Source organism: Pseudoliparis swirei, chromosome 11 (assembly GCF_029220125.1).
Source record: "Pseudoliparis swirei isolate HS2019 ecotype Mariana Trench chromosome 11, NWPU_hadal_v1, whole genome shotgun sequence".
Classification (NCBI taxonomy): domain Eukaryota; kingdom Metazoa; phylum Chordata; class Actinopteri; order Perciformes; family Liparidae; genus Pseudoliparis; species Pseudoliparis swirei.
In genome coordinates, this window is record NC_079398.1 from 15,497,069 (window position 1) to 15,509,075 (window position 12,007).

The window sequence follows — 12,007 nt, forward strand, 5'->3', positions numbered from 1 at the left end:
CCTGCAGTGTGTGCGTACCCTCCTGCAGTGTGTGTGTGCGTACCATCCTGCAGTGTGTGTGTGTGCGTACCATCCTGCAGTGTGCGCGTGTGTGCGTACCCTCCTGCAGTGTGTGTGTGTGTGCGTACCCTCCTGCAGTGTGTGTGTGTGTGCGTACCCTCCTGCAGTGTGTGTGTGTGCGTACCCTCCTGCAGTGTGTGTGTGCGTACCATCCTGCAGTGTGTGTGTGTGCGTACCATCCTGCAGTGTGTGCGTACCCTCCTGCAGTGTGTGTGTGTGTGTGTGTGCGTACCCTCCTGCAGTCTGTGTGTGTGTGCGTACCCTCCTGCAGTGTGTGTGTGTGTGCGTACCCTCCTGCAGTGTGTGTGTGTGTGCGTACCCTCCTGCAGTGTGTGTGTGCGTACCATCCTGCAGTGTGCGCGTGTGTGCGTACCCTCCTGCAGTGTGTGTGTGTGCGTACCATCCTGCAGTGTGTGTGTGTGCGTACCATCCTGCAGTGTGTGTGTGTGCGTACCATCCTGCAGTGTGTGTGTGTGCGCGTACCCTCCTGCAGTCTGTGTGTGTGTGCGTACCCTCCTGCAGTGTGTGTGTGTGTGTGTGCGTACCCTCCTGCAGTGTGTGTGTGTGCGTACCCTCCTGCAGTGTGTGTGTGGGGGTCCCGTCCCCCCCGATGATGTACAGGATGCGCAGCAGCTGCAGGACGTCCTCTACTCCGCAGGCGTTCTGGCTGCAGCCGGCCTTCGCCTGCGCCATCTCCCGGGCAATGCACAGGATCTCGCTGCTCTGATTGGCCGAGCCCGAGCCGGGGCTCAGGCCGCCGGAGCGACCGCTAGAAAGACCGTGTTCACACACGTCCTGGAGGGGTCAGAGGTCAGGTAGGGGGTCAGTTCATTCACATTAATGTGAGAAACCTTTGATTTACAGTGGTCTCTGTGGCCCTTCAAAATAAAAGCCTTGATTTAAAGTCTCACCATCTTGCCACTCTCCTTCTCTTTGTCAGAGTCCTTCAGCTCCCTGTACATGATCCTGAGGAGCACAGTGACATGTCTGAGGCCGCCTCCTCTTCCTCCTCTCTCCCCCCAATCTCCTCCTCCCTCTCCCTCCCCCCCCCCCTCCTCTCTTACGTGTAGGTGGGCTCCCAGATGCGCCGCAGCTTGTCTGTCTTCACGGCCCCGCTGCAGGAGAGTTGCAGCAGCCTCTGGACGTAGTAGAAGATGGTGGACTTGTAGTTGGAGAGAGGAAGCTCCACCTCCCGGGTGGTGCCCAGACCTGCCACCTGAAACCACCACAAGGGGGAGCCGGTGAGCGCCGACGCAAACTGAGCACTCAAACCTGTGGTCACGTGACCTACCTTCAGGGTGAGCGACAGGCGAGGAGACGGAGCACACTCCACCTCCTCCTGCACCTCGGAGCGAGGAGTTCCTGTGAGGAGAAACAGACACCAGAATAAAGAAGTTCAACAGAAACTTCATGAAATAAACAACAACGTCAGAATGTATCAAACACGTGAAACCGTGAGATGTCAAAATAAAATAATGTTAAAAAATATGTGTGAAACATTTTAATAAAAGGTCAAAAATAAATTGTGGAATATGTGTGTGTCTGTCTGACTGTGTACCTGGCTGAGTACCTGGCTGAGTACCTGGCTGAGTACCTGGCTGAGTACCTGGCTGATGTATCTCCAGGTCGGTGGTCTGCTGTACGTTGGTTCTGCCTGGTCTGGGGTCGAAGGCTGGAACCAGAGCAGAGAACTGTCTCTTGAGGACGAAGTCGTCGTCCCACGTCCTCCTGCGACCGCCTTTGGTCTCGTACTCCTCCTCCTCCTGACACACACACACACGCATCACTTCCTGTGCGTGGCGCCGCTGCGTGGCGTCCTCCGGGCGTGGCAGACGGGGTATTACCAGGACCTCCTCGTACTCCTGGTCCTCCTGGTTGTCGTCCTCGTTCTCGTCGTCATCGTCGTCGGGCTCGGGGAGGTCCTCCTCGTCGTCCAGCTCGGCCAATAGCGTGTTGGCACGGCAACTGTCCAGGAAGTCTGCAGGAGACACGACGAGGAAGGCATCATTAAAAACAACAACAAACCCATTGACCCCTCCTTTGATTGTGTGTACATATACACACACATTATATATATATATATATTAGGGCTGTGAAACGATTACAAATTTTAATCAAATTAATCACAGGTTTCTGTGGATTAATCATGATTAATCACATATTACCGATATTCTCTGTATATTTTTGTGAGAACATAAAGATTTATGACAAAAGACGGATATATACATTTATACATTCTTTTTTTATTCATAAAAAAAAAACAATGGTGCTGCAACTCAGCAGTTATTTAGCAGTTCTCTTCCATATGGAACATTTATATATCTTCATCCTAAACAGAATGTTTAAACAGAACTAGGGCTGCAACTAACGATTATTTTGATAATCGATTAATCGGTTGATAATTTTATCGATTAATCGATTAATCGGATAAAAAAACAAAAACACTTTAATTTTCAACCCTTTATTCAAAACAGGGTCCGTACGGTCATGGAAAACCTGGAAAAGTCATGGAATTTTTAAATGGCTATTAGCAGACCTAGAAAAGTAATTGCAAAAAATAAAATCCCAAAATATTTGGAAAAGTAATGCAAATTTGTTTTATTCAAATGTTAATTTACACGGTATATATACGGTATACTTTGGAATTCTCATTGTTATTTTAAATACTACATCTTCTCACTTTGTCACGTATAGAAAGTTTTCACAAAATGTTTAATCATGGAAATGTGGTTTAAAGTCATGGAAAGGTCCTGGAGATCCACTGGTCACCATGGTGATGAACCGTCACAAACAGACTGACAGCTTTCCTCTCCTGAGCAGTGGTCCCCATGTGGCCCCTGAACAATATCAGAGACGCGTTCCGATTTTTTTTTCTTTTTCCACCTGGCCCGCTGCCGTTGAGATTGCAGTGAGACGCGGGAAAAATGTGAAGTGTTACTCTTCGCAATAAAACATCTTTGATGGGACGTGTCGCGTCTCGGCCAATCAGCGTTCAGATGTCGACAGCGTTTGGGAAGTTAGGTTAGCTTGAATGTTAGTCCGCTACATCTGCTGCTGTCACGTTGCACGGTGTATCGATACTAACAAAGTACCCGTACGTTAAAAACGATGTGATTTAGCATATTTTTTAGTATCGATACTTCATTAAAAGAGCGATCAGAGCTCACGCACTGCTTCGCTCAGTTAAATGTCTGCATGTGCAGCGTCGTGGCTTATCTCCGTTGCCTTTCTCCGTGGAAAAATATTTTCCGCTATCCGCCACCGAATAAATAACCACGTTTTCTACGTTATACTCTTGTGGAAATGCCACACACGTCGTGACATGTAGCGCCCTGGTGTCTGGGTTCATAACGTCACCCGGAGGCGCACTTAGCTCCGTGAATGTCTCCGACTACGTGAATGACTTCCGCATCCAGCGCCACGTGAGCAGCAGCAGCCAATTAGATTCATCAACAGAGGAGCAGCTCAGCGCTGATTGGCTCTCACAACGTAGCGTTCCGTCTCTCCTCTCCCTCCGCTCTTGTTTCTCCTGCGCCGCTCTGCGCTCAACTCAACTTTGTTTATACTCCGTGACTTATTGAGCGCCGTAATAATCGCGCGACACAACGAATCGATAATGAAATTCGTTGCCAACTATTTTAATAATCGATTTTTATCGATTCGTTGTTGCAGCCCTAAACAGAACATTTTTCTCTTTTTTGTCAACCATTAACTCCACCATGATACAATCTAAAGGCCCTCCTAGCTAGTCTTCCTTTAGCTGGTGAGGCAAACTAACTGTGGATTTTCTTCATGAACTGGGGACATGACTAAAGGGACGGCCGGGGACATTTGTGTTGTGCCGCTAGAGGTGACATTCTTGGACCGGCGCAAGACGGACGAAAGCATTTGTCAAGAATGTTTTCATTAATCAAGAACGAAAGTCGGAGGTTCGAAGACGATCAGATACCGTCGTAGTTCCGACCATAAACGATGCCAACTAGCGATCCGGCGGCGTTATTCCCATGACCCGCCGGGCAGCGTCCGGGGAACCAAAGTCTTTGGGTTCCGGGGGAAGTGACTTTTTTTTTTGCTCCGTCCCGATGCGCGCGCACACAGCTCTGCGGCGTGCGAGACGGAGAGCCGAGAAGTGTTAACGCGACACGTAGAGACAGAATGACATGCTGCTGTGTTGATACGATCAACAACAGACGGCTGTTTAGTTTAATAAAAGAACAAAGTCGTGCGGGCGGAGATTTCAGGGGGGCGGGCCAATTTTTTTAAATGTCATGCGATCTACCAACACTACGCCGCGATCGACTGGCAGGTCGCGATCGACGTGTTGAGACCCTGATCTACAGGAAGTAAAAGTCGTAACAAGGTTTCCGTAGGTGAACCTGCGGAAGGATCATTACCGATGAACAGCACGACCGTCTGCATGAGAGCGGGAAATAGTTCAGATTAAATAGGTATATTGTAAGGTCATTCTGCACATGCGTTAAAAAAACAAACTAATTAATCCTGTAATTTAATCATAACGCGTTATTTTTCACAGCACTAATATATATATATATATATGTGTGTTTTACCATAGAGGGAGAACTCCGCCTCCTGCCCCGTGTCGCTCTCGCTGGACGTGGACGTCAGGCTGGTGGTCAGCGTGTTGCTTAGCAACTGGCCCACCGACAGGCTTGTGGTGGCTGTGGCAACGTTATTGCTGCTGGTTACTATGGAGGTTGACATGGTAACGGTGGAGGTGGTGCCCGTGGAGGTGAGGTTAGGAAAGCTCTGGGCGCCCATGAGAGGAGAAGCTGCAACACACACACACACACACACACACGCACGCACATGCACGCACACGGCTCGTTAAGGTCAGCTGACCAACCGGCTGCTGATTGGCTGAGATCATTAAAGCAAAGCCTCCTGACAGACATGTTGATGACATGTCATGTGATATTCAGTACAGTAACGACACAGAACAGCTGATATGATGATGACCCTGCTGTGAAAGTTGTGCGACCCCTCGTGGGCATCGGGGCCCCAGGTGCGTTACGGTTATGTGTAAACAAAACAATTATTCTGGTTATTTGTATCTGTTATTAGTTATTTTGAGATGCCTCTCCATTAAGTTTTAGTATTTCAGTCTTAGTGCACTACTCACAGTACAGTAGCAGTGTAGTTACAGTAACAGTACAGTAACAGTGTAGTTACAGTAACAGCGCGTACTCACTGGCGGTGCTCATGACGTTGCGGCCCAGTGTGTTGGTGTTGTTGTCACTGCTGCTGCGGCTCAGGTTCATGTTGTTGGTGGCATTGGTGCGCGACATGTTGGGTGCGCGGCGCACGAAGGACTCCATGAGGCTCGCCTCCCGGGACGACAGGTTGGGCACGCTGGCGCTGGAGCTCATGGGGGCGCCGGCGGCCAGCAGCGAGCTGACGGACAGTCGCACTTTCGCCGCCGAGCACAGCGGCCTCTGGGAAGGGGCGTCTTTGCCAGACAGGTCCGACACTGAGCTGACGTCAGGCGAGCTCACGCTCACCAGCCCCATGGAGATGGTCGCAGCCGGGTCGGAGGATGAGACCTTGTTCCTGGCGTCCTTGCCAGGGGGCGGCGTGCCCGCGGCGAACGAGCCGGACCCGCCCTCCACCGCGGAGGACAGCACCACGAAGGGTTCTTGCTGGTGTCCGTCGGAGCCGAGCCCCGCCGCCCCCCCTGCCCCGGGGCCCTGGTCCAGGAGCAGCCCCTCTGCCCGCCTCTCCAGACGCAGGCCGCCGGCGCCCGGCGGCCCGGCGGACGAGCCGAGGCTGATGTCGGAGGAGGACGCCACGCTGCAGACGGAGCTGCTGCTGCCCTTCCTGCTGCCCAGCGCCGCCGCCCCGCCCCTATCGGGGCAGTTGTTCTTCACTAGGCTGCTCCACGACTGCTGCTGCGAGGAAGACGACGTGGAGGACGACGAGGACGAGGTGGTGGTGGTGGTGCCGCCGCTGGCCGCCGGCGTCACGGAGGGTCCCACCGTGGAGGAGGCGGGGCCTGAAACAGTGGATGAGACAGGGTTGGGTGACGGCGCTGAGGCAGCCGACTCAGGGTCGTACCCTGGAGCGAGCCTCAGGTCAAACTTCCCTTCAGCGCCCATACGGTAAGAATTAGAGCCGCCGGAGTCCCAGGACACATCAATCCAGCCTGGACAGAGAGACAGGAGGGAGACGGACGGATGGAGGTGAGACCCAGCAGAGAGAGAGGAGGAGGAGAGACAGGGAGAGGGGGAGGGAGAGCGAAGGGGAGGGAGACAGGGAGAGGTACAGGGAGAGAAGAGGGAGAGAGACGGACGGATGGAGGTGAGACCCAGCAGAGAGAGAGGGGGAGAGGGAGGAGGAGGGAGACAGGGAGAGGGAGAGAGAGGGGGCGAGAGAGAGAGAGAGAGGGGGGGGAGACGGACGGATGGAGGTGAGACCCAGCAGAGAGAGAGAAGAGGAGAGAGGGGGGGGGAGAGAGAGAGACAGGGAGAGGGGGAGAGGTAGAGAGAGAGACAGACAGGTAGAGAGAGAGAGGGAGAGGGGGAGGGAGAGGGGGAGACAGGGAGGGGGAGAGAGAGAGAGACAGAGAGACAGACAGCAGAGAAGCAGCTTCAGTCAGAGCTCCACCCTGGACACATGAAGAGCTTTAGTCACAAATAAACTGTATCTTCTTTATAAAATAAATGTTCATAAATATATATAAATATGAAATGAGGCCTGTGTATGGTTCATAAGCTTCAGGTGGAGCGTGAGGGAGGAACAGAACACAAGGAACCTCTTTATGCATAAAAACATCAAAGAAGAAGAAGAAGAATCTTTGAGCTGAACCAGCTCTCTATTGGTGCACTGAGCGACCAATCACAGCGCGGGGGCGGGACTTTGTCAACGGTGGGTCGGGAATAGGAAATAGTGAGCCACAGAGGGTGTGTGTGTGTGTGTGTGCATATGTGTGTTTATGTATATGTGTGTGTCTGTGTGTATGTATATGTGTGCAAATATGTGTGTGTGTATATGTGTGTGTGTCCAGGGAGAAGAGGGTTCAGCGTTCTTCTCTCTGAGGGGAACCTGCTGAGGATCAGAGAGTGAAGGAGTTGAGGCTCCTCCTCCCCGGGGGCAGGGCTCTTACCGTTGTGCGCCTCCCCGGTGACGGCGCCCTCTCCTGACGGGTTGCCGTCCTGGTCGCGCCACTTCCAGTCGATGCCACGGACGACCCGCGCCCCGGGCACGATGTACTTCATCACCTGGGAGCGGAACAGGCGGCGCTGCCGGCGCAGGTTGGCCTCCGCCTCCTTCACAGCTTTACCTGAGGGGGAGGAGTCAGGGGAGAAGTCAGACTCTACCTGTTAGCACATAACGCTGCTCTCGCGATCACCTGACTCAGCGGTCAAAGTTCCCACGCTGTGCGCGAAGGTCAAAGGTAATAAAAATACAAATACAAACAACACTGGTATATATAAATATAAGAATAAATGAAAGCTGCAAGCAGCGATGTGCGGGTCCTCGTTCCTCCTTCCCATGTCGGGGGTGCTGGCCGGATGCCGGCACCCTCGGCCGAGAACGCAGATCCGCCGGTCGGGCGTTTTACCGTTCGTCATGAGACACTGAATTTATTTTGAAGTCTGTGGCGCTTTGACTCTGAGTGAATATATCCTTGTCGATATCCTTAGGCCGTGACTTGTAACAAGCATGACAAGTCTGGGCTAGATTCAAGCAAGTCCAGCTGAGCCAAGAGGGGGCGCTTTGACAATGTGAACATATACATGCATCATGTGTATCTACGTGAAGTCTAGACCACGTCATGTAAATTACATGTGAATCCAATGCGTTTTAGGCTTATTTGCTTTGGCCACTCGGTGGCGCTATGACTAGAATTCAGGGTCAGCATGTTATGACATACATGGAATATGGAGCAAATTACATAATGTATGGCCGAGTTACAACAACTTGCATTGTCATGGCGAATGGCGTTTCTTTGCCGGTCCGGCAAACGCACATAGTTTAATATTTTTCAAATCTTTCAAAGATTCTTTACGGCAAAGGTCTCAAGACCATACTGCCACACATAGGCCACACCCCTGAAATGTTCATTGGTCCATATCCTCTGAATGCAATAAGATAAACAATCTGTCAAAAATAATTAGTTGAAATTGATCCAATAATGGACCTCAGAAATTTTCATAAGAATCGGACCAAGTGTTTGAGAAAAGTGGAGAAAAAAAGAAAAACAAATTTAAATTAAAAATGGCGAAAAATCTAAGTAGGCGGAGCTTAAGGGTGATATTGGCAATGTTGTAGAGCAGGTCCAAGCGGACGTGTATGGCAAATTTTAAATCAATCTGTCATTGGTGAAAAAAACCATGAGTATGAACACTCTAGGGGGCGCTAGAGACATTATTTTATAAACAAAAACTTTTCACGAGTCCTGATATGCGTATGAAATTTCACTTCGTTGGAGTATGCGCTGTGCGGCCAGACAACGTTTGTTTGGAGAAAATAAGAACGGGAATAATAATTCCTTGAAAAACAATAGGTTCCTCTACGACGAAGTCGTCACGAGGACCCTAATAAATATGTATAAGACAAACAAATAGAAACTACCCTTGTATAAATAAATAATATAATAAAAATATAGAAACTACGCTTGTATAAATAAATATACTACACTTGTATAAATAAATAATATAATAATAAATAGAAACTACGCTTGTATAAACTAGAATGGGCACTCGGTAGAGCGCATACCTTCGCATATCACAAGATTGGGCATTGAATTATGAACATGTTGGCATTAGTTGCATGCCAATTGGATAAAAATTGACCGCGCTATGGTAAAAAGAGTTTGACCTTTTCTTGACCTTGACCTTTGACCCGATCGATCTCAAAATCTAATCAAATGGTCCCCGGATAATACCCAATCATCCCACCAAATTTCATGCGAATCAAAGAAGAGTTTGACCTTTTCATGACCTTGACCTTTGACCCGATCGATCCCAAAATCTAATCAAATGGTCCCCGGATAATAACCAATCATCTCACCAAATTTCATGCGATTCAAAGAAGATTTGGTCATTTAAACCTTTTTTTCTTTCGCCAATAGGTGGCGCTTTTATGACAAGTGAAAATATGCGTGTAGTTATCCTCAGGCGTGACTTTGGGGCAGATTCGAGCAAGTTCAGTTGAGCCACTAGGTGGCGCTTTGACACGCGCTTTGACACGCTCAACACGGGAGCCCCTCAGGGATGCGTGTTGAGCCCTCTCCTCTACTCCCTGTACACCCACGACTGCACGGCCATGCACAGCTCCAACGTCATCATCAAGTTTGCTGACGACACAACAGTGTTGGGGCTGATCACCGACGACGACGACGAGACAGCCTACAGGGAGGAGGTTGGATCACTGGTACAGTGGTGCCAGGAGAACAGCCTCGTCCTCAACGTCAAGAAGACCAAGGAGCTGATCGTGGACTACAGGAAGCGAAGAGGAGAGCACACCCCCATCTCCATAGACGGAGTTGCAGTAGAGAGGGTCAGCAGCTTCAAGTTCCTCGGCGTGCACATCTCCGAGGACCTCACATGGACCACGCACACCACTCACGTGGTGAAAAGGGCCCAACAACGCCTGTATTTCCTTAGGCGACTGAGGAAATTCAACATGGCCCCCCGCATCCTCAGATCATTCTACACCAGTACCATCGAGAGTGTTCTGACAGGTTGCATCACCGTCTGGTACGGGAACTGCACCGCCCTGGAGCGTAGGGCACTACAGAGGGTGGTGCGGTCGGCACAGTACATCGTTGGAGGTGAGCTTCCCTCCATCCTGGACATATACACCAAGCGGTGCGTGGCCAGGGCCAAGCGGATGATGAAAGACAATAACCACCCCGGCCACAAACTGTTCACCCTTCTACCGTCAGGCAGGCGATACCGCAGTATCAAGTGCCGCACAAACAGACTGAGGGACAGCTTCTTCAGTCAGGCCATCAGGCTGCTGAACAAGGACTGAGACCCTCATTAACACTACACACCAGAACATATTCTGTGAATATCTATGGCCATGGTGTATATTTTATTACATTGTTTTATATATATATATATTGTATATATATATATTGTATGTATATACATATATATATATATATTGTCTCAAAAAAGTGTATATTTTATTACATTGTTTTATATATATATATTGTCATGATGTATATTCTATTACATTGTTTTATATATATATTGTTAATACTTTCTTCTTTTTTTCTGTGTGGATATTGTATAGTTTATTCTCATTCTTATTCTTTTTTTAGTCTGCTACTGCTGTCGGGTGTTTTGCACATAAGAATTTCACTAACCGATTATACTTGTATAAAAGGGGATGTGACAATAAAAACTTGAAACTTGAAACTTGAGTATGTGAACATATTCATGCATCATGTGTCTCTAAGTGAAGTGTAGACCACGTCATGTAATCGCCTGGAATCGAACACTGGTCTCTGGGTCACAAGGCAAGCACTTATTGATCTGTGCCACCGATCAGATGAAATTATATCAGCCATAGGGGGTGACATTACTGTGAAAGTAAATAAATTATGGTTATTTTACTTTTTAATAGGCGTTTGTTTCTTCATGTGAATGTGTTCAGGCCTTGACTGGCAGCATACATGATTTTCTTTGGAAAGATTGGATGGGTTAAAGCAAAAGTTTATAACATAACAATATCAAAGAAAGTGGGCATTTATTGGAGTACTCATAACGACAAGACTGTACGGTGAAGTTTTTTTCTCCCCGCAGTGTTCATTGTTCAAGTCATGAGATTCTAGAAAAATGATTTGTGGCTATTCTTTTTGCGTTTTGTGGGAGAAATCCTGAAATGCATAACAGCAAAAAATGGCAAATTCAAGCAAAAAACGCCCAACTTTGGGGCATTATTGTAGCGCCCCCTATTGTTCAAATTGCACGAAATTGACTGTGAATGTTCTAGGATGCATTCTGCACATATCCTGTAAGTTAAGATCTTTTCGGCCCAATAGTGTTGAGGTTATGAGCATTACAAAACAAGACACGCCCCTAAAATGTTCGTTGGGCCATAGATACTTAACACAATGAGATATACATATTTTTTTTATAGATCTTAGATGATATAGCTTCAATAATCATTATCTCCATACGGTTTCGTATGAATCGGACCCAGCATGTAGGAGAAGTCGCCAATTATGTGTTTTTCACAAAATAAAAAATGGCGGAAAATCTAAGTAGGCGGAGCTAAGGGCTCAGAGGCTTTTTTGTAGAGCAGGTCCAAGTGAACATGGACGAATTTCAAGTCAATCGGACATTCTGGGTGATGGGCGTCGCCGGTCAAAATTTGAGGTGGCGCTAGAGAGCAATTTTTGAAAGCCGAATTTCGAGGTCCATGTCATCCGTCTATTTTCACCAAGCCTGACAAGAAAACTCAAATTTGGTGAGTTTTGGGGTATGATACGTACCCCGAATATGCGCCCAATGTTCAAAAATAAAAAGCGGAATAATAATACCCCTAACAATTTCAATAGGGTCCTCTCGGGACTGACTTCGTCAGTTGCTCGGACCCTAATAATGAAAAGAAACTATGCATGTATAAATAATATAATAATATATAATTTATAATAATAAATATAAACAGCGTGGGAACTTTGAACGCTGACTCCCGGTATCCTTGAGGTTTCCCATGGGGGGCAGTCTGGGTGCTGGTCTGGGTGCTGGTCTTACCCAGCTGGTCCTCACACACGGCGGTCACGGTGCCGTACAGCTCCAGGCCCGACAGGGACAGGTAGTGCGTCTGGCCGCTGGCGTTCTTCCCCATCTGCTTGATGCGGACGTGTCTCCACCCCTGCTTCTCCTCCCGGGACGGGTCCAGAGGCCACGTGGCCGTGGACCTGGGACAGAGACCACAGCACCGGTTAGACACTGATCAAGTTATTGATCAC

The 12,007-nt window shown here is 48.8% G+C and overlaps 1 protein-coding gene across 11 annotated transcripts in view; it reads right to left on the reverse strand.

Annotated features, from left to right (window-relative positions):
* hectd1 (HECT domain containing 1) overlaps positions 1 to 12,007 on the reverse strand; it is a 35,686-nt gene that overhangs the window by 6,573 nt on the left and 17,106 nt on the right. For 3 of the 11 annotated variants that reach the window (XM_056427287.1, XM_056427284.1, XM_056427286.1), the window contains 9 exons: positions 11,790 to 11,956; positions 7,181 to 7,357; positions 5,270 to 6,220; positions 4,629 to 4,850; positions 1,667 to 2,038; positions 1,352 to 1,422; positions 1,125 to 1,276; positions 972 to 1,026; positions 633 to 855 (listed from right to left, as the gene is read on the reverse strand). In XM_056427287.1, coding sequence (XP_056283262.1) covers positions 633 to 855; positions 972 to 1,026; positions 1,125 to 1,276; positions 1,352 to 1,422; positions 1,667 to 2,038; positions 4,629 to 4,850; positions 5,270 to 6,220; positions 7,181 to 7,357; positions 11,790 to 11,956 — 2,390 coding nt within the window. Of the gene's footprint in view, positions 1 to 632; positions 856 to 971; positions 1,027 to 1,124; positions 1,277 to 1,351; positions 1,423 to 1,618; positions 2,039 to 4,628; positions 4,851 to 5,269; positions 6,221 to 7,180; positions 7,358 to 11,789; positions 11,957 to 12,007 lie in introns of all 11 variants that reach the window. The other 8 variants (XM_056427289.1, XM_056427293.1, XM_056427292.1 and 5 more) reach the window with 8 other exon arrangements.